The 21,795-nt window shown below is 37.6% G+C and overlaps 4 protein-coding genes across 5 annotated transcripts in view; 3 read left to right on the plus strand and 1 right to left on the minus strand.

The window, feature by feature from the left end:
* The first annotated feature begins 330 nt into the window (after nt 1-330).
* On the plus strand, nt 331-1,554 carry LOC6504916 (E3 SUMO-protein ligase NSE2). Its single transcript, XM_001966550.4, has 2 exons — nt 331-532; nt 592-1,554. Exons 1-2 carry the CDS (start codon nt 454-456, stop codon nt 1,257-1,259), a joined length of 747 nt encoding a protein of 248 aa, XP_001966586.1. The 5' UTR covers nt 331-453; the 3' UTR covers nt 1,260-1,554.
* A 208-nt stretch (nt 1,555-1,762) lies between these two features.
* On the plus strand, nt 1,763-3,196 carry LOC6504917 (SREBP regulating gene protein). Its single transcript, XM_001966551.4, has 2 exons — nt 1,763-1,904; nt 1,967-3,196. Exons 1-2 carry the CDS (start codon nt 1,797-1,799, stop codon nt 2,510-2,512), a joined length of 654 nt encoding a protein of 217 aa, XP_001966587.1. The 5' UTR covers nt 1,763-1,796; the 3' UTR covers nt 2,513-3,196.
* On the minus strand, nt 2,861-4,361 carry LOC6504581 (probable isoaspartyl peptidase/L-asparaginase GA20639). Its single transcript, XM_001966552.4, has one exon. The coding sequence runs from the start codon at nt 4,238-4,240 to the stop codon at nt 3,242-3,244; it is 999 nt and encodes a 332-aa protein (XP_001966588.2). The 5' UTR covers nt 4,241-4,361; the 3' UTR covers nt 2,861-3,241.
* Nucleotides 4,362-18,909: 14,548 nt separating this feature from the next.
* Nucleotides 18,910-21,795, plus strand: part of LOC6504918 (adenylate cyclase type 9) — a 53,370-nt gene continuing 50,484 nt past the window's right edge. The window contains exons 1-2 of one of the 2 annotated variants that reach the window (XM_044717217.1): nt 18,910-19,118; nt 19,732-19,854. The gene's annotated coding sequence lies outside the window, so the exon portion shown is untranslated. Of the gene's footprint in view, nt 19,855-21,795 lie in introns of both variants that reach the window. The other variant, XM_014904369.3, reaches the window with a different exon arrangement.

A 21,795-nucleotide genomic window follows, 5' to 3' on the forward strand; every position in this document is an offset into this window, starting at 1 on the left:
AATTTATATCGTATAAATATTTGCCAAAATATCGGATAAAATATGTATATATTTTCGTTCTTAATAATAATATACACGGTTTAAAAAGAATATATCTAAGTACATAAGAATATATCAAGAAGAAAACCTGTTATATATAATAATCACAAAACAGAATATATTGAACTCTTAGTTTCGCATAATATCATTTTTAACGTAGAAAATAATTGTTGTAAATAATTTTTTGAGAAAACTACGTAGTGCTAAATGAATAAGTTAAAATGCTTCAACTCCCCATTAATAAATTATAATATAAATAAATATTAATTATAAATTATAAATATTTTAAAAACAAATTATATCGCCGTTTGCCCATCACTATTTTAGCGCGCCTATCGAACTACTGGTTTGAACTTCAGGCCAAGCATTTTGTTTTAAAACTTAAATTTACGAAGCTAATTTAACCTTTTTACTATGGAGGTGATCCAACAGATAGACACTGTACTTGGTTCTTTACCAGAAAACACCCAGCTCTTTAAGGATCTGGCCGAAGGTGAGCTGATGCTCTGGTTATTACTTGCTATTAATGTTTGGAAAATTAACTTTTTTCAGGAACTCCCAGTGAGTATGAGGCTCAGATCAAAAAACTTCATGAAACCAGCACTCGAAGGCGTGTGGAATACGCGGAATCCTTGATCCGGATAAGGAACTCTCACCAGGCCATGCAGACCGCACTAGATCGGGCGAAAGAGGAGCTCCCCGACTACCAGGAGTGGAGGAGCGGCTGGAAAGAGCGCAAAGAAGCCGTGGTGAAAAGCAGGATTAACGTGAAGAACATGCACGTCTACAAGAACATTAAGCAAGCAATAGAGGTGGCGTCCAACCTAAATAACCCGCGAACATCCACCGGAAGTGAAAAGGATACGAATGCGTCTACGAATCCGGATGACGATGACGATATTCAGATCCAGGGCAACAGCGACGTATTCTCCATATACGACCCCTGGTCGAAGGCGGTGATGATGAATCCCGTGCGGAACACGAAGTGCGGTCATGTCTACGACCGCGAGTCTGTCCTGAAAATCATTAAGGAGAACATTAGCATCCGATGTCCGGTCCTGGGTTGCGGAAACAAGAGCTATTTGCACCCGAACCTCCTGGTCGAGGACGAGGAGACGCGTCAGAGGGTGCTCCGTAAACTGGCCGAGGAGGAAAAGGAGACAGAGGAGTACGAAGTGGAAGCTCTTGAGGATACGGACCAGGACGAAGAGATGGAATAATTTTAATGTGCAAACCAAAGTGTTGCTTCCAAGAGGGCAAGCAGTACCTGTAAAAACCTCTGCGGGGATAAATTGTGTTATTTTATTGTTTTACAGGATATTGTTTGCGTACTTTTTAAAGTAATTTCCTAAAATTGTGTTAAAAATAGAATACTAGAATACAGTTTTTATAAATATAACTAAAAATAATTGTTAATGTTTTTTAAGATTTTAAATACATATAAAAGCAATTTTGAAATATTTAATAACTTGAAAAGAAATTGCGCAGAAGTTCCATCCCAATTTCGATAAGTCGATAACTAGACCGAGTGTCACCACTAAAACCTGCAGCAAAACAAAAGGAATATTACGAATTTTCATCGTTACAAGAGATTATTTAAAAGATTAAAGACTTAAAGATTGGGAAAAGCTGTTGTTTAATGGACCGGGAGAGCTGCACGTATCCATGTTCGATTCTACGGTAACCAAAATGCCAGTTTCCCAGCTAAATTTCAGGTACACGGGGCTATGATGGAGCGCTAGCTCCTGGTGGCCAGAATGTGGCTCTCCAGACGCCGCATGGTATTCGCGCTGGTCTATGCCATCATATTCGTGACGGCCTGCACCGTGATGATGGTGGCCCTCGACATATTCCTATACATTCGAGTAAGTAACACCCGGGAGATTGGTGGAGCTATCTTGGTTGATGTAACCATAATTTTTGTTAGGACGGCTTTAGAGGACAGCACCAGGACGAGGATGTGGTACGCACGCGTCCTTTGTTGTGGACCCAACAGCTGCTACAGCCGGAAGAGCATCTGAATCGAACTCGCGCCGACCCGGAGGCGCACTGCCGCAACTCTGTCCAAGGGCGTCAGCTGCTGGCCGACGAGAGGGGATTCGTGTGCCGACGCGAGGAGCTCCTGCCGAGCGGATGCTGCAATACCGAGTTGCCCGGCATTGCCTACTATAGCTGCCGTTCCTGCAATACCACCACCCACTGCTGCGCCATTTATGAGTACTGCGTCTCCTGTTGCCTGCATCCCGAAAAGCAGCCTCTGCTGGAACAGGTACTACGCTCGGCCAACTCGCCCAAATACATATTCACCAAGGTGGCCGATCACTTTGAGCTGTGCCTGGTCAAGTGCCGGACAAACTCGCACTCGGTGCAGCACGAGAACCAGTACCGGGATCCATCCGCTAAGCACTGCTATGGACTGACGGAGGCCCACGAGTCGCAGAAGAACGTGACCCCGAAGGTTGCCGGCAGCTGATCTCCCTGAAGATTCCTTTCTGAGATTCAACAAGTCAGGGATTGGCTCAGGCCAAAAGAGATGTGTTCTTTTTATGTTTCATCACGAAAGTATGGCCCTTGGAATCCCATTCTCTTTCTATTTCTCTATATCTTTCTTATTTAGATCTATAGATGTTGTATCTATATATCTTTCTATATATCTGTACCGAGAAATCAGGGCAATATGAGTCACTCTCGTGTTCTGCTAGCCATAACAAGCTCCACATGTCTTTGCTTATCAGTGCAGGAGGATTCTGTTTCCGTCTATGCCGCAGTCTGGTTGCCAATCCCAGATCTGGTTACAAGAAACAGTCTTCTAGTTAAGAACTTCTCTTCAAACAGCTTTATAATATTGTAAATTGCCATGCAATATGAATAATAGGTAGAAACAAAGTAGTTCTTAAGTTCATAAGTTAATAATTAAGTTTTAGGGCTTCTGATTTTTGTAAATAGCAAGTAGCTTCTCTTTAAACGAACAAATTCTTTAGCTCTCTTTTTTTACAACTCTGTTTTTTAAACCATATTTAATACTTTAGTAGTTACTTAATTTATTGTTGTTGAAGTTTATGAGCAATATACATATATTGTATGTAGATATTTCAGAGCTTATATATATATTTATTTTTGGGTCGAGAATGTAAATAAATCTGCAAGAACATAGTGACATTACTGGAATTTCGACAGGAGGCTGGGGGTATAGGAGGAGGATCTACTGGATGAATGGCTCCTGGTGGACCACTTGACCCTCTATCCCGTAGAAGATGGTGTCGTTCTTCACATAGCCCCACGCCATGCGCCGCGATGTGAAGCTGATGCCGATCTCTCCGTTGGGAGCCACAACGATAGCGCCTCCGGTGCCGCCCACCCGGCGGGTCATCTCGCGGCACTCCTCGTCGGCGGCCGCCTGCGGCGACAGACCTTTGCAGTCCATGGCGGCCAGGATGCGCTGCGCCAGGTTGTAGCGCATTATTGTCTCCCCGTGGCCAGTGGTGGAGACGCCGCCCCGCAGGTTGTCCGCATATGTGCCGCTGCCCAGGATGGGCGTGTCGCCTATCCGTCCTGGCCACTTGCCGGTGATGCCGCCCGTCGAAGTACCAACCACGATGTGGCCCTCGGAGTTAATGGCGACGGCGCCCACGGTCTCGCCACTGGGATCCGTCTTAAGGGGATTGCTTGTGGGCTTCTCCTCGGCCAGTTCCGTGCGCGCAAAGAACGGATCCTTTCCCTGGGCCACCTGCTCCTGGAACTGCTGGAGCGTGAAGCGGGCACCCTCGGTGACCAGGGCGTTTGGTGGCAGCCGCTCGCTGCCCGTGGACAGGGCCAGATCCAGGGCCGCTTCGCCGCCAAGGAACGTGTGCCTCTTCTTCTCTATCAGCCGCCGGGCCACCGTGATCGGATGCATCACATCCCGCAGCAGGGTTATGCATCCGGCGCGCAGATCCTTGCCCTCCATCAGGCTGGCCTCCATCTCGACCTCGCCGTTGGTGTTCAGGCACGAGCCATAGCCGGCGTTGAAGTTCTCGTCCAACTCCATGCTGCGCACCGCCGCCTCCACGGCGTCCAGGGCGCATCCGGTGGCGCCGTCCTCCGGATTCAGGAGCCGCCAGGCACAGCGCAGGGACTGCTTGATGCCCTGGAACTTTCCGGCGATACGGGAATCGGATATATCACCGGCTCCGCCATGGATTAGGAGCATGGGACGTGGCATCTTACGATCTGTGGAGATCTGTTGGGCTGGGCCTGCTGGGTTTCCAGAATCTGAATCCGAAGATGTTGTTCGAGAGCAGCTGGAGCGTCGATTGCTATTGTTTTGCTTCTGCGACGAGTGCTTTCTTTAAATACCTATGTATGTACCTATATACATATGTATGTTTGTATGTATGTACATATGTAATTTCTGCATGATAATACCCTACAATCTAGGGTATAGTTGTTTTGTAATGTGATATGTTAGATATTATTATTAGCTTTATTTTTATTATAATAATTATGATTATTAGTTATATTATTATTATTATTATTATTATTAAAGGTAGAAAAGTTTAAAAAACTAGATTAACTTAGGGGGTTTACCAACTATATTATTGTTGGTTATATTTTTAGTATTATTTAGTTTAGTGTTAGGTTTACTTAGGTTTATTTTATTTAAAAAACATAGGATTGTTCTTTAAATACAAAAATATAAAAATAAAATACTCTAGAATCGAGTATAAAGATATTTTAATATGATTTGTTAGTTATTTTTTGTATTTTATCAAAAAAAGGTAGGATTCTTCTGGTTTTAAGATGATTTTATTTTAAGAAGGATTAACTCCTAAATAAGATTTCTTATGTTTAGATGTATAGGGTATACAATAGTCGACTTGTTTAAATTAATGGATATGCAGTTTTAAAGTATTTCCTTTGTGTTCTGAGGTTCCTCTCTTATCCCGCGATAAGAAGGGTAATCAGTCCAGTGGTTTATGGTTTTATATTCCAGTGCTGATATCGTGTGAATTCCAGAGGATCTGGAAAGTAAATATATAAACATGTATGTATGTATGTATGTACTTGTTAAGAACTCTCTCCAGAACAGGCTTAACCCGTTGATGCTGCTGAAGTGCCTGCAAAAATGCCTCTGAGTTCTTCATTTTACACTGAAAATTACATTTTTTAATAAATTTTTTTTTATTTAATCAATAAAGGATAAGCTCATATCTTCTGGCCATTAATCGTTGTCATAATTATAGCCATATAGTCGTAGTCATCATCGCTTTTTTGTGGCAAGCCAAAGTTCAATGGTCGCGGCGAGTTCGTGTCGCCATAGGGGGCATGTCTACCCCCGCACCTCACCCGCCCCTCCCCACCTATGCCACAATGATGGAGCAATTAAAGCGAAACGTTTAATCAAAATACTGGAAATTGTGGCTTGATTGAGTGGAGTTGCACCACAAAGAATCGTTATTTTGCAGGATATATTTTTCTAATAAAATATTATTAAATTAAAGAGAAATTTAAGAAAAAAATACTCTTTCAATTAAATAAAGTAATTAAATTCAAATGAATTAACCTTAATTGTTAGTTGGAATGTGGAGCATAAGGTGGGCAGTCCAAAGGTGGGCAGTCCAAAGGTGGGCAGCTCCCCCTCACTCCTGCATAATTGCAAGTGCATGCCCAAACACGCACACACCCTCTCCAGTGTTTAATAACGTTTAATGGCATCGAACCGTGAGAGGCGTTGCTTGAACTCTTCTTCCGACTCCACATCTATCCGTCTTTGTTTCGCACAGCCTCTCTTTGTTGTTCTCCCAGTCTCCGGGGGGTCTCAAGGAGCAATTTTGGCAGTCTTCCTCACTCTTCCTTTTCTTTCTTCTTCCTTTTGCCCAGTTTCCCGTGCGATTCCCTGTCTTCCTTTCACTTGGGGATCAAACGTAAATTTCACTTTGAGAAAAATGAGAACGAAGGACTAAGAAGCACAAAAGAACGGTACTAGCAACCGTGCACTGAGAAAAATGTGAATGAAAATTAAATATAATACTCCAAAAAATTACCAAATTAAAAATAATAAGTGTACTTGAATATTTAATATATTATTCAACATAAATCAAATCAAATCCTATTTTTTTCAGTGTATAAAAAAACCGTTCGACTTTTTTGAAGATGGCGTTGGAGAATTTATAAATCAAAACGTCAGAAATGGTTAACGGTACCAGAGCGACTGATTTTGTGGTAATGGTGAGAAGGAGTCGTCCTTTTTCGTCCTCACATGACCCAGCCGCCCCCCAACCCCCCACCAACAGCGCCCTTCCGCCCAAAAGCACATCATCATAATCATCGGCGCCCCGTTATTGCCCCGCGTTGAACTCGAGAGGGAGATTTGGAGAAGGGTTACGGGATTAAATGGCGTGAGACGGAATCACAAGGGTCATGGGTTAATAGTTCACGTACCTTTTGGCCTTATCAGACTAATTGGGTGTGAAATGCACATAAAAAGTGGTGTAGGGTGAATGGGGTCTGCCATAAACAGGTGTACGGTTTAAGGATTCATTTAACGCGATTAATGAATACAAATAAATATTATAGATTCTACATAGGATATATGTCTATTGTCAGACTCCTGGTACTCCATTACGCAGCAAGGTCGCACCTGAAGACCCACCTGTCGATATCTATGGGGTAATTACAACTCCAAGGACTCGCAGGACACTCCGGGTGCTGGAAAAGCAAACACAAACGAGAGCGACAATGATGACGGAGACGCAGTGGCTGTCCGCTTTTGTTGCGGCTTACGGATGCCACTCAATGGGTTCCATTACCACACTTCCATCACAGCCTTTGCACTGCCACCTCATCGTCCTGCGTCCTTCGTCCTGGCGTACGTTTTTTTTCCGGTTCAGTTTACCCGTCAGCAGGAAACCGGATAATTTGCTGTCTCTCTCCGGAAAAGTGGAGAAGGGCAACAAGCTTTCTTTCTTTCCGAGAGTCCTGATGCCCATGGCTCTTGACTTGAAACACCTAACGGTACTAAGGTCCTTGGGTCCTGGGTTTTGAAGTCAATTTCCAATTAAACATTTCGTTGCCTAAAGATGCACTGAAAGAAATAGTTTAAGAAATAAAAAAAATATAAATTTTATTTTTAATAAGAATTATAGCAACAAATAAATATATAATTATATTTAATATCTATATTAATATTTATAATATAATTAAGAAAATATATTTAATATATAAAATATTGTGTATTTTCTTCAAGTGTAATTTAAAATCATTTTCCAATTAAACTCCTCATTCGTGTTGCCTACTTTTTGGGGCCTGTTTGTGGACTCGTTGAGGGCGACTCGATACCCTTTTGGCCTAAAATTGGGTGCTTGACTTGCCGGGATTGGCAAATGGTCCGCCAAGCCAAATCCCCCATATCTGTTACGCTCGGACACTCTGCTCGCCCTCTCCTAGGATAATAGCCCGGACCCGGGAGTCCTTTTTGACGTATTTCACTTAGAACGGCCTGGCTCACAAATTAAATTGTCAGCTATGTTCTGGCCATCTCACTCTCTGTCTCCGTCTTTATCCTGTGAGTTCTTCCTTCGGGCTTTTGCCCACTGGACTTTTTCCTCAGGATATCTGGCACATCCTTGGAACTCGGCACTTGAAATCATTTTCGACTTGACTTTGATTTTTTTGTCCCTTTTTTTGGCGGTTTTTGTCTCTCGGACCGGCTTTGTTCGACCGTTTTCTGGCCACTTGAAAATTAATTTAGAATAAACCTCGGGCAGTGCCCACAAGTATATATATATATTTTATTTCTTGTATATATATCCTGGCAGGTAATTGAATTTATCGACTTCTCTCTCATCCAGTCTTGGCCGAATTTGCCTCGCCTGTTTGTTTTTGGGCCAAATTGCGTGCTATAATTTAATTTCCTAGCCATTGGCAACCAACTAACTGCAATTTGACTAAAGTAAATATCAAACTAGAAAATATATACGTATAACAAAATATATATAATATATACTTTTTTTGGGCCAACTTTAAGCGATTGTTCTGGATTTTGTCTGTTAAGCGATTCAATTCCGGCCAAAATGTAGCAGATTGCAATTAACAAGGGGATGGACCTTAAATAGCTTCGATTAAATATAAAAACATAAAAAATATTTCAAGAAAATATTTATTTACTTAGTTTAGATATTTAAGAATATTATTCTATAAAATAAATAAATTTAAACCCAGTTTTATGTTTTTAAAATGATTTCTAAAAATTACTCAAAAACAGACCACACTGCGTATGAGTAATATTTTAAAGAAAATAGATTTCTAAGTATAAATAAGTGCTTATTTATTCTAAATAAATAATAATAATATAAAAATATATAAAAATAATAATTTTTAATATTTATTAATTAATTATAATAAAAAAACTTAAGGCTCAACTTAATAAATAATCAACAAGGAGTAATGAACTCTTGTCCTTGCTTTTGGCAACTTTTCGGGGCAACAACAGATGGAATTTACGAGCCGGCTGTGACTTGTCTATTTTCCTGGCTCTGTGTTATCCTTCATCGTGTATCCTGTATCCTTTAGTGTGTATATAGTACATATGGCTAACTCGCTTCCTGTTGTATTGGACTTGGTGACCCCTTCTTCCCTTCTTCCCGGCCTATTCTGGCCACTAATTCAATTTTAATGTACTTTGGCTGGGAGTTTTCGGTTAATATGGTTTTGGGCCAAGAGATTTCAGTCGGCAGTCAATGATTAAAGCCAGTTTCGTTAGGGACTTAACCTTGGCTGTGGTAGCTTGACTTCATTTGGCCAAAAGTTGAAAATTAATTACATTTAACTTGCTTAAGGTTAAGGAGATTGTTTTACTTGAAGAGTTACATTTTTATTTAATTTTTGTTTTGCTTTTTAAGGTTATTGAGGTATTATCTTTATAAACCATATAAGAATTTAGTAATTTAAAATTGGAATTATATTGTATTATATTTTTTATATGAACATTAAATTCTTTATGAAAAGTTTATGAAGTTTTAGAGCTATGGGTCTCCTGGGTCTTTTAACACAAAAATATATTTTAAAAACACTCTTTTGAAAGAGGAATCTCTTAAAAATTGTTTTAAAAATATATTTCAAGATCTTTGGAAGGAAAATATATATTTTTTGTATTTTATATAAATTCTGAAGATTAAGTTTTATAAAGATATATATTAATATTGTTCATATATGATATGACATTTAATCTATGGATTAAGTTAATAAAAAACACCTCTATTTAATATTAAAACCTTTGTTAAAAAACATATCCAATCTGGGACTGGGGACTGAGGACTGAGGACTGGGATTATTTATGTATTTATTCTGAAAACAAATATAGTTGTTTTCGCTCCTCGACACTCCATCTCGTATTCCCAATTCTCATTTCCACAACAAGGGGGTGAAGAATAACTTTCGCCATTGCGATTAATTTACTTGTTACTCGCCACGCTCTTCTTGTTTTTTTTATGATATTATTTTGTTTGCCTTTTTATTTTTTATTCCACCGCTTTTGTATTATTTTTTTTTGTATTTTTTTTGTTGTTGTTTATGCCTTCTGTTTTGGTGTTCATTATGGGAATGAAGAAATATGAAGCAGCAAATGACAAGCAGCGGACACCCCAACCCCAGTCCGGCCCCCAGCCCAGGGGCGTCCAGATTCGAAGGGGGGTTAACAAAAGTTGATGGCACAACACTCGTCTGGGGGCTTTGCTGGCTGTGTGTGTGTGTTTGTGGGTTGTCCTGCATATGGGTGTCCAAAGGGGCGGAGTGGCAGGTGGCAGGGGCACGTGGCAGGAGCTGGTGGCCAGTGGCAGGGGCGTCGTCCGTACAGGAGGGGGTGATAAAGTATTTTGCGACGCAGAATGGTTTCACTTCAGGCTCTCGGCATACGTGTCCAGTTTAACTATGACCCATGGGTTACCAAAAAAGGGTTTATGCCTAGGATATTATCACGTATTTTGAATTTCATGGAAGTTCTTATGATTTTTGAACAGAAAATTATGGAATTGGTGATTAGGTTAGCATAAAAATATTTTAGTTTTTATACATATTATATAAATTAATTTATATAGATTGAGTTATAGAATATATAAAGTTTCTTTAATGTTTACAATGTTTAAAAAAAGTGTTGTTTTAAAAATATTCTACCTTATTCCCAACTATTACGGTTTTCCCATCATTTCTCATCATTTTTTGAAATTATTTTGGTACTTTATACTTAAGTTTTTGTATTTTATTAAAATAATATTATTATAGCATCTTAATACTTTAATAACTATTGTTTATTTTTATTCTGTAATTCTGTAAAATTCTGTAATTTTCTAAAAATATCCTAATCACGTATTTAAACCGCATAAACATTTATTTTTTTTGTCCTAGACATTTTTTTGGGGAAACTTTGGGAGTGGGACAGGAGTCGTTATGCTTGTCTCTCCACCTTGCTGAGACAAAACAAAACAAAACGAAAAAGGAGAAAAGGACAGGCCGTACAGGACCAACAATGGACAAAGGACATCAAACACTTGGCTTTTTATGTGTTATGTTGCCTTGGTGGAAATTTGATTGCTCTCGTCCTTGTGCACCTCGTCCTTGGATCCTTTCTTCCTCGATGCCCATGTCCTGTCCCTCAATTGTCCTGTCTGTTTTGACTGCAACACTCACACAATCACACACGTACGTATATGTATATTTATTAGCCCGCCGTCCTCCACTTCAGCAATTTGTTGCGGCTTTTGGTGTCTCTAGAAATGCCACGCCCCTTCAACAACAGCACACACATACCGCCCCCCGCCCCACCTTTTTTTTGGGGCATCGTGGCACATTTCACTTGATTGTCAGTTTCAGTTTTGGGCTTTTGAGTCGAGAGTTTGTGTTTCATTATCGCGGTTTCATTTTTTACATTCGACAGGACAGGGTATCCTGTCTGTTGGGGATTAAAGGATATTTTTAGAATATTTTTGTAAGAAAAAAATGTTATTTATTTATTAAGCTTTTTAGAAATATTTTAAGAAGAGAAAAGTTATATTTTAGAGTTAGAATCTATTAAAAAATGTACAATTTTAGTTTCAGGCCTCATAAAAAATTATAAAATATTTATTTTCAAGTTTAAAATATAATTCAAAATTTAGTTTTTATATAATATATTTTAATTTAATTTTTTTTGTATAAAAAAGCTTTTAATTTATCTTTTGGAAGTATTTTTTATAAGAAAGTATCTACAAGTCCTTTTATCTCCCCATTTTTTTATCCCTGGGACTGACCTTGAACTTGCATCTCCCACCCTATGTTGTTGTTGTTGTAGCATACCCTATCCACCACCCCCCCCCCCCCCCCCCCCACAAAAAAAGGAGAACTTTTTCCCCCCCTGCATTCCCGCTTGAAGCGCCTTTTTTATGTTTACCCAAGTTCGCTTTGTTTCGATTTGTTTTGTTTGTGAGCTCTTTTTTATGTGCGTGAGCTGCGTTCCGATTGGATTTTGGAATTAATTTGTTCCCCAGACCAATTCTTAATCCCCCCTCTCTGTCCACTACCCTTTTCAGTTAAACCCCCCCCCCCCCCCCCCACCCCCCAACAGCTCCCTTTTAACAGGGATTTTAAAAATAAAATTTATTCCTTCTATTTCTATAAATAAATTACAAAATTTAATAAATTAAATATTGATTAAAGAAAAAATATTTTTATTTTACATTTATTTAATTTTAAAGTTTAATTAAGCCTTCATTTATTTTTTTTAACCACAACAACTTTCCAGGCTCATCAATTAATATATTTCAAAAATTGCCATAATTTGCTAGATTAATGAGCAAAATATATTTTTTCCTTCAAACAAAATCTGTAAATAAATTACCACAAATTTCTCTTAGTGCCAGTTTGATTTATTTTTTAGTTTTAAATGAATACAAAGTACTCCTTTAAGCCTCCCAATCGTTATTTAAATGCGCACAATAAAGTCCTCAATCATGGCTAAAATGTTTGAACAGGTGATGTGATCAAAAAAAGGACATCCGAGTGAATAAAATAGGTGAGAGGTTTTTCCTATTTTTTATATAAAACACATATTTTTTCGTCCTTTTCGAGAGGATTGTTAGTGTCCATAATAAATGTTAAGCCACCGTTTGTGGCCACGCACGCATTTTGGTGCTTTTGATGGCTTTAACCCCACAGAGTTCTATGCTTTTTTCCCCCTCTGTTTCCGTGTCCATTAACCACCTGTACAGGTAGCACATTTAAGCAGCAGTACATGGTATGTAAGTACGTGCCCGGACCTATTCAATGGCATTGTCATTGAGGGACCTCCAAGTGCGACTTGAATTCCTGTGCCGACTTCCGTTTTTCTTTTAGTATTTTGGGCATTTTTCCTATTTTTTTTATTTGGGTTTACATGGCTCTACACCGGGAGAAAACTATTTAAAAAATAAAAGAGAATGTAGTCTTGGATAATATATATTTTTTGGTATTTAATCTTTATCTTTTTTATAAAAAAGTAATTTTCGCTAAACTGATTTGATTTTAATGACTTTTAGAGTGTTTAGAAATTTTTAAAGCATTGAAATTAAATATAAAAATATATACTTTTAGTTAACTATTATTTTCTTTGATAAATATATATTTTTTGGAATTTTTGTAGAACCGGTTGTAGCTTAATTTTTCATGCTAATGAAGGGGGAATGTTAATTGTTTTTCTTCGTTTTCCTTGGCTTGTTTTTGCTTTTTGGCCAGAAAAAAAAACAGAAAAATGGACCCCCCGAAAATGGGACAGGATAATTGCCAGGCCATCAGGTGGCCACAGGACTCTCTAGGTCCTGGCCCAGCAGACCCGCCAAAAAAAAATCATTGGCAGGAAATTAAGAAGCATTTTGCGTTTTGTTACGCACTTTTTATATAGAAACTGTTCAAGGGGGCTCTTTTGGAGGGATGGGGGACTCATGGATCTATATAGCCTTGACCCCAATGCCCAACGCCTCAGCCCTGCCCTTTGCCCTCTGGCTTTTGGCCTTGGCTTTTGTTCAGAAATTTAAGTGATTTTTGTGTTCTTTTGGCAAACAATACAATTATTGAAAATCTCTGTTTGTTTTTTGGTTTTTAATAGAGGGGCTTTTGTAACTTAATTAAATGTCACTTTTAATAAATGGGCATTTTTAAACAGACAAAAGTATTTATTTGCCCTGCGTACTAATTATTATCCGATTAACATCTGATTAATATCAATTGTTAGCTCTTTTATTAAATATTTAATTGGAATTGAATCTCTGATTTTTGGTTTCATATTTTTTATGTAAATAGTGGAATTGAATAATTTTTTTTTTTGTTGAACAGCAATCTGTTGAATAATATTCTTTAATAACTCTATTCTCTATTGATTTTAATGTCCTCCAGCGGTCGCATTTCTGCAGAAACCACACACACCCCTCCTCCCTGGAGGGCACAACGCATATTTGCATATCCTGCCATTGCCTGAAAAGTGGAATTTAACTCATTTTTGATCAAAACGATACCAGCCACGCCCACAACGCCCTCTCGATTATTCGCGAATTTGTATTTTCTGTTTTTTGGCGCTGGCAGTAGCAGCGGAAGAGGCGTGGCCCATAATTACAAGGCGTGTGCGTGTGTGTGTGCGGTGTTGGGGGAATTTTTGAAATTTATAGCATACTTTTCAGCGAGCCCCGGCCATCTAGGCATTGCGTATACGCCGCGTTGGCCAAACAGAAAACGAGTGTGTGTTTGTAGAATGTGTTTAAGTGGCAGGAAAGTTGAATTTTTATTGAGCAAATTCACGAGTCCCTTAAATAACACATAAAAATAAATAAAAATACAAAATCATCAGCAAGAAATTGTCAAACAAAATCGCCTTGAAAAAAGCCAAGCCTGCATCCGCATCCGCATCTCATCTTTATTTTTTTTTTATGACACACACACACACACCCCTGGTTGTCGTAAAAAATCCAACATGCACTCCACAAGCACCTTCAGCTACAAAAAAAAAAGAAATAAAAACCCTTACATCCCCTTGGGATCTTCCACTTTTTTTTGCCAAAAAAAAAGCCCTTCTTCTCCCCGATAATCCTTCGTCGATTTCGGGGTTTTTTGTTGTGTTTTTTGGGAAACTGCATTAAACCAAAGTAATGTGCAAAGGACATAAAGAGGTTGGCTCTAAAGGAAAAGGAAAGCAGGGCAGCAGGACGAACATTTCGGTTCGCAAGCCGGAAAATCGGCAATGTCAAAGACAGGTGCAAAAATTGATGACACTTTATCTCACGTTTTCTTTTTTTTTAGGTTAATTTTGCTTTATATTTAAATATATTATTATGAGCGTTTTTTTAAACGATTATTTTTAGCTAGGCATCTTTTTTTTTAGTTAGTGCCTTTTAAAAAAATATGCAACAACAAAAATGATAGTTTTAACAACGTTGGTGAAAAAAAACCTTAAAAAATTAGGAGGTTTCTAAAGACTGCGTAGTTTATTAATTTAAAATCTATTAATCTATTAAATCTATTAATTATTAAAATATTTATTAAAAAAATCTGTTATTTCCCTCTTTAAATATTCTGTTGTTGAAGATAGTTTCAACCACGTTGGTGAAAAAATGTATAAAAACAAGGAGATTTCAAGAGACTTGTATAGTTTTTAAATTAAAATCTAAAACAAAGATTTCTATTGAAACAAAACTTCAATTAAATCTTAAAAACAAAACCTATTACAGAAAGGGAGAAGGGAGAAGAGGAGGGGAGGGGAAAAAAAGGACCCTGGACAGAACACATGCAACTGAACTGGAGTGGCACAAAAGTGCGTCGTAAATAAATAAGCTGCATGATGCCAATTGATGGCGAGTGGTGCACACTAGTGGCGAGTGGTGCAGAGTGGTGCAAAGTGGTGGCCTGATGGCTCAGCGAGCGGGCCAAGGACACCGAGGACTCCTCCTGGCTCGTAATTAGAATACATTTTGTTTACCAGTAGCTCCAGCTGCGACTGCAAAAGTCACTGCCACAAAATATGCATGTCGGTAGGGTGGGTGGGGCGATGGTGGGTGCAACTGGGGTGGGGTGGTATATGGCATTAAGTGGAGTAGGCGTGGTCAGTGTGGGCGGCAGTGGCAAAGAAGGCGGAGCCAAACGAGGAAACACAATTACCGCACGAGCCAGAGTCAAAGTCAACAGGTTGGCCAATAAACCATTTTCATTTTCAAGGAATGGAATATTTTAGTGGCTTAAAGATGATATATTTTTTTAATAAAAATGTATAATGATCATTTTATAATATAGTATATTTTTTAAAATATTTTTTATATATTTTACGTTTTATTTTATTCCTAAGATCAAGGACGCTGTGCCATCATAGTTCATAAAGAAATTGCTGGAAATCCCTTAGTTTGTTTAATTTTTTATAAAATTGGCTTAATTTTAACGAACTGACAGTTGTAATCTTTAAATTCTTTGCTGTTTAAACAATTTTTCAAAATTTAAATTATGCCTTTTGATTAACTCGCAAAGTAAATGGTTGGATTTTAACTGAAGGCCTTTAATATAAAAACTTGGTTTTGAGTTTCGCCGCTGCAATACCTTCTATTTTCCTGCCAATCACATTTACCCTATTATTACACTGGGAGAAATGATATACAATATTGGAAAATAATTTTAATAACTAATAAATATAAATTAGTTTCTAAAAATATTAAAAATTAAAAGAATTTTTAAATAAGAGCAATAAAAAACTTAAATTAATTGTAAAAACTTAGAAATAAATATCAATTCTCATAAATGTATATTTTTTTTCACTTTTTCCCTAAAAAATAAATAAAAACTATCCCCTAAACTATTTTTTAAGGTGCACTTGTTGCATAACAAATCCGTAGAAATCGAATGCCAATTTCCAAGGACATGCCAGGCTTTTTGCTTCTAGCTCTGAAATGGCGCCCCGCCTGCCACCGTTGGCTGCCACTTCCAGTTGCTACTTGCAACTTCCAGTTGCAGTTTGGAGTTCTCAAATTTCCGTAATTACTCGCATCGCCGGACCCGTTGCATTCGTCCTTTTTTTGTGTCGTCCTTTTGTAGGCCCCGCTGTTAACAAGCTGTAATTAGTCACTGGTCCTGGTCCTGGTCGCTGGTGCACCAGCGGAATACCTTCTATATAGTGGCAGCACCCCATGGTGGATGCAACACGTGGCCCACTCCACGCCCCATGCTCCGCCCACATGCCAAAACCTGTTGCTGCCACGTGGAGGAGGCAGCCAGTGTCCTGTGTCCTGTGATGGGGCACTGGCAGTGGCAGTGGCAGAGATTGCCGTGCTGTAATTAAGTCCAATGCATTTGTCATTTGTCAGATACTTTCCCAGCCAGAAGGTATAAACCACTGTCCAAGGACATGGCTGGTTGCTGCGATGTTGTCCTGGTGGTCCTCCTGGTCGTCCTGCTCCTCCTGGTTCTGGTGGTTCTGGTTCTGGTTCCGGTGGTCCTGCGTGCGTGCTTGGTGTCCCTTTCTGCAGCTCTTATTTCAGGCAGGCTGCCTTTTGTTTCTTGAATTATTTATGCCTGAGTGTGAAATGTGGTATGGGTAAGCACTGAGAAAAAATAATACTAGAATAATAATCTTTTTTATTTTTTTTTTGTTTAAAATTGTATAAATTTTTTTATATATATACTATGTATTCATGTTTTCAAGTCAATCATTTTCAAAATCTAAGCTTTTTTAAGTTCTTGAGAAAAGTGTTACCATTTTAGACATTTTTTGAAAGATATTTTAAAAGTTAATTTACTCTTTTGTGAGATCTAAAAAAATAATATAATATATCAACCTTGCTTACCATTTTTCCATATTTACAATATTGAAAAAAGTGCGCCCATTTTAGACATTTTTTGAAAGATTTTTCAGTTATAGTTTTTTTCAATTTAAAGTCTACTTTTATTTGTACACAAATATTATATTATAAAAGTATTATTGATTTCCAATCTCTTCCTTCTATTTTTCATAATTTTTTTAAGAAAATTTTAAGAAAAAATATACTAAAAATACCCTAGAAAAAACTATTATTACTATTAATATCCTTACACATAGATTATCCTTTTTCTCAGTGTAAATCTGAGATACCTGAAAGCAGAAAGTGATAACCATAGGTGGAAAGAGATAGGGAGATAACAAAAAAAGAAAAGAAAGAAAGAAAAAAGGAAGCAAGGAATTTAAAGTCCTGCCGCTGAAATGTCCTTCGATTTGACCCGATTTTCCGCCTTTTTGCGGGCCACATCCTGCCACATGCCACATGCAACTGGCACTGGCTCATGGCCCAGTAACAATTTCTTTTAATTTACTGGGAAATGAGTTTACCATTGTGAGTCTTCAAGGAGTCCCAGGGAGCAGCAGGAATACCAGGATGCCCGCAATTGTTGACTTCTTCTAATTGACAGAATACGAAAGTTTCCAGGAATTATGGGCCCACAATATGCATTTGGCCTAAAGGAGGCGTCGGTGGGGGCATGGGCGTGGCAAGGAGGCAAGGAAGTCCTTAATTTGACAGGCACGGAGATTTAGAGGATAGCGAATCTCAAGGAAAACTCTGATGGATGGACATCGAAGGATCAAACAGGGGAGTCCATTAACTTAACCTAGAACTACACTAGCAAGAAAAAATAAAGTCAAATAAAAATGAGAAAAGTTATAGCATTTAAACAAATAAATAATTATTTATTAAATATTTTTGAACATTATTAAAAATAATATTAAGGTAGAACCTAAAATATTGTACTTTATTGTATTTTCGTAGCATACTTCCAGGCTTTTTGATGAAAATATTCAGTTAATTATTCGTTGCATATTTTTGGGCTCGGCTACTGAAAATGGTAAGCTAATTGGCGGTTGATTAGCATTGGCCGGACTCTTACAAATCCCAAATTGGATTATAACCATAATCCCAATCAACGTCGGAGGTCATGGGCTCGACCCGCTAATGAGTTTCGCTTCGTTCTGAATTTTTATTCATTTTTTTTCAAGGAAAAACGGAAATCAAGTTACAAATGCTCCCAAAAACCAAATAATTAGATCGGGTTGCCGTCGACCGAGCCAGATTTTGACACGAAATGACATTTTTGGGCAGCTGTTGGTAATTAAAGTACTTTATTAGCCTTATTTTTTGAGAATTTTTAACTTATTGAGTATTTTCAGGTTTTAATTGTATTATTCTTTAAAATTTATAGATTTCATAATTATAACTATCTTTAAACTCTCAAAATGCCATTTAAAAAAATAAAGTCTTGGAATTTCTGAAAATTCTGTGATGTTTGAACTGCAGGTTGCATCAAACAGTTGCTTGCAACATGTGGCTTTCTTAAAAACAACACTGAAATAAAATGTATCGATAAGATATTAAATTAAAATTAAGTTTTTCTAATCATCCAATATTAGTAATACTTAGGACTTTTGAGTAAATAAAAACATTTTGTTTGATAAAAAGCTAGGATTTTTAGAATAAATTTATAAAAATATATCTATAAAAAATCATTTCTAATTAAAAGGACTTAATATACTTTTTATTATATAAATATAATATTTATCCACCCAAGTCCTGCTCTCAAAAAGTTGCAGTGTATTGCTTGAATTCAAACCTGTTGTGTTTTGTTCGGTATGCCGGTTCCAGGGCAGTTCTTTTGTCACTCCTGAGACGCAACCGAACACAACACAACACTGGAAGGCTCGAACAAATAAAAAAAAAAATAAATAAAATTAAAAAATTAATTGTCAAAACTATATACTTTTTATTTTTTTCAATTAAAAATAAAGAAATAATTATTATTTGCAGTTCAGTTATTTCAGACCACACTTTTTGTTGGACGCAACATCAAACATGTTTTGAAAAAAAATGTTGGATGCAACATCAAACAGGGCAGACTACACTACGCCACGAACAGCTGTTAAATGTTAATGTTCCGAAAACACTCGTGTCGGTCGGATCACAAAAAGATGCAGCAGCAGCAGCACCAGCAGCAGCCGCGCCAGTAGTAGCCAGTAGCCGATCAACCCGAGCTTAGAATTTTCAAAAAAAAAACAACTCGAAAACTATGAACTAAACAACAACAAAAACCAACGAAACACGGTAATTAATAACAGAAGCATAAGAAACATGAGAGAAAAACAAAAATAGAAACAGCAAGAGAAAGAGAGACAGAGACAGAATAAATTAAAAAACAAAAAAAAAAGTAGCCGAACGTGCGATAAGAACTTAAAGAACAACAACAATTTTGAACAAATAACAAAAAAACAAAAACAAAAAGTAGTCACTAGTAGTGCATCAACAACAACAATAACAACAAAAACAAAAACAAAAGTCGTCGCGGCCGCGTGTATGTGTATGAGTGTGTGTGTGTCTGGCTTAAAATCTTATTCTTCTCTTATTTTGTTTTTTGCTATTTTTCGGTGTTTTTTTTTGTTGTCTTGCCATTCGTGCAACAACAACAGCGGGCTTTAAAAGAGAAACAAAACAAAAAGAAAAAAAAAAAAAACGTGGCTCAAACACATTATACAAAATTACGGTTTTTGTTTTCACTTTTTTTTACTGTGCATGTGTGTGTGTGTGTAGTAGCTAGTGTGTGTGTGTTAGTTTGTTTGCCTTTTTAATTAGTTGGCCTGGCCGCTTGTTTTGATTTTTTTTTTGTTCGTTCGGTGATCTGTTTTATTTTCAAAAATTTTTCCATTTGTGACACGAGAAGGTGGCTCTGCTGGGAAATCAAGTACAACTGCTGCAACAACAACAAAAACAACTGCAACCAGAAACAAAAGCAAAAACAACAAACAACAAACAACAAACATAAACAAAAACAACAAACAAACAAGTGAGTGCATTAAGTATTTACAGTTAGAATAGAGTCAAGTTCATTTCATTGCCCGGTTTTTGTTATTGTTTTCTTTTCTCTTCCCTCTTCTCTCTTTCTTCTTTCCGTTTTCTTGTTTATTTTGTTATTCCCTTTTTTGCTTGCATTCTTAAATCCGAGCTTAGGATACACAAAACTGCAAGCGATCTGTTGCTTCTTCTGCTTCTGCTTCTGCCTCTGCTTCTGTTCTTCTTGATTCTTGATCTTGATCTCAAGCCATCGCGTACGAATGGAATCAAAACAAACGCGGATAAAAGCAAAGCACAAGGCAAAAGCAAACTAAAGTTTATGGGAATGAATCTTATAGATTCCCTCCCAGCAGCTTGGAATTATGCTCTCAGAATGGTAATATGCTAGTTCTCTGTTAAACAACACTATGTTCGATAACATTATGTTAAAAGTTAACAGAAGATTAACAGAGGATCAAGGAGAAAAAAAAATACTCTCTTTTCAACACTCTTTCAAAGGGTATTCTGATCTTATAGATAGGTCCTATAAGATAATTTTTAACAGAACATACAAATTTATAAATATATTTTACCTTTTGTAGAATTTCATAAATACATATATTGGAAAATTTTAAAAAATTGGAAAAGATTTTTCTACAAATTAGTAGATAATCTTTTAACAAAGACTTTAAAATATTTCTCTTTAAAATTTGATGAAAATTGAAAGAGATATAGGAATACTTAGGGTCCTATATGAGAATCTTGTACTTCACAAGGGGTAGCCCCACAAAATCGAGAATAAATTTTAAAAAATATTTTGTTGAGAGATTTTGATGCAGATTGATGGGGAATCGATCCACAAATCTTTTGAAATATTCCGCTTTAAAATCGCGTGAAAATTGGGAGAGATATAGACATGGATAGGGGTCGAACGCGAATATCCGGCATTTTACAAGGGGTAAAAATTGTTGGAAAAATTTAGAAAAATATTTTGTGTTCAGATTTTGGTGCAGATTGATGGGGAATTAATCCACAAACCTTTTAAGGCATTCTGCTTCAAAATCGTTTGAAAATTGTAAGATATATAGCCATAGATAGGGGTCCCAGAAGAAAATCTAGCATTTTACAAGGGATAGCCCTTAAAAAATTTGAAAATATTCGAAGAACAATTTTCTTGAAAGGTTTTGATTGATGATTATGAAGAATCGGTCATCAAATCTTTTAAGGTATCCCGATCAAGGATCGGGTAAGAATTCGCAAAGCTATAGACATCGGAAGGGGCCATATTTGAGAATCCTGATTTCCACAAGGGATGGCCCCACAAAAATTGGGAATAAATAAAAAAAGTATGGTTTGGGGAGATTTTGATGCAGATTATTAGGGAATCGATCTACAAATCTTTTAAGGTATTCCGTTTAAAGATCGGATGAGAATTGGGAGATATATGCGCATGGCAAGTGGGCATAGATGAAAACCCCCTATTTCCCCTACCTCTACCACTAAAAAATTGAGAAAAAATTGAAAAAAAAAATCTGATGTGAGATTTTGATGCAGATTTGAAGGAAATGGATCCACTAATTGCATAAGCCATTCCGCTCCAAAATCGGTCGAGAATTGGAAAAGATATGTGGCTGAGTACCGGGTATCACGTCGTCGGGAAACTGAACTGCCGCCCTCTGGTGGTCGAGTTAGAAGCCCAGTTTATGCTCGAAATTAAGCTGTGATTAATGGATGCCAACTATTCGAGGCCCTTGGTTGTGGCTGGCCACGCCCTCCGCCCCCCGAGTCCGCCCATAAACCATCACGAAGCTTATTTTATTTATTTTTTTTTGAAAAGAGGGGATTTTGGAGTGGTGCTCCTTCATCGATATCGAAATTGTTTTCGCCAGATGCTCTTGGCCTTCGAAGTGGGGGAGAAGAGAGGAGAGTGGAATGGTGGGAGGATTGGTCGAAA

Source organism: Drosophila ananassae, chromosome XL, assembly GCF_017639315.1.
Source record: "Drosophila ananassae strain 14024-0371.13 chromosome XL, ASM1763931v2, whole genome shotgun sequence".
NCBI classification, from domain to species: domain Eukaryota; kingdom Metazoa; phylum Arthropoda; class Insecta; order Diptera; family Drosophilidae; genus Drosophila; species Drosophila ananassae.

Bases quoted from the DNA above. Each gene is read 5' to 3' on its own strand.
- LOC6504916 (XM_001966550.4), top strand. From the start codon at position 454: ATGGAGGTGATCCAACAGATAGACACTGTACTTGGTTCTTTACCAGAA. The intron at 533-591 runs GTGAGCTGATGC...AACTTTTTTCAG, and splicing joins CTTTAAGGATCTGGCCGAAG to GAACTCCCAGTGAGTATGAG.
- LOC6504581 (XM_001966552.4), bottom strand. From the start codon at position 4,240: ATGCCACGTCCCATGCTCCTAATCCATGGCGGAGCCGGTGATATATCC.
- LOC6504917 (XM_001966551.4), top strand. From the start codon at position 1,797: ATGTGGCTCTCCAGACGCCGCATGGTATTCGCGCTGGTCTATGCCATC. The intron at 1,905-1,966 runs GTAAGTAACACC...AATTTTTGTTAG, and splicing joins ACATATTCCTATACATTCGA to GACGGCTTTAGAGGACAGCA.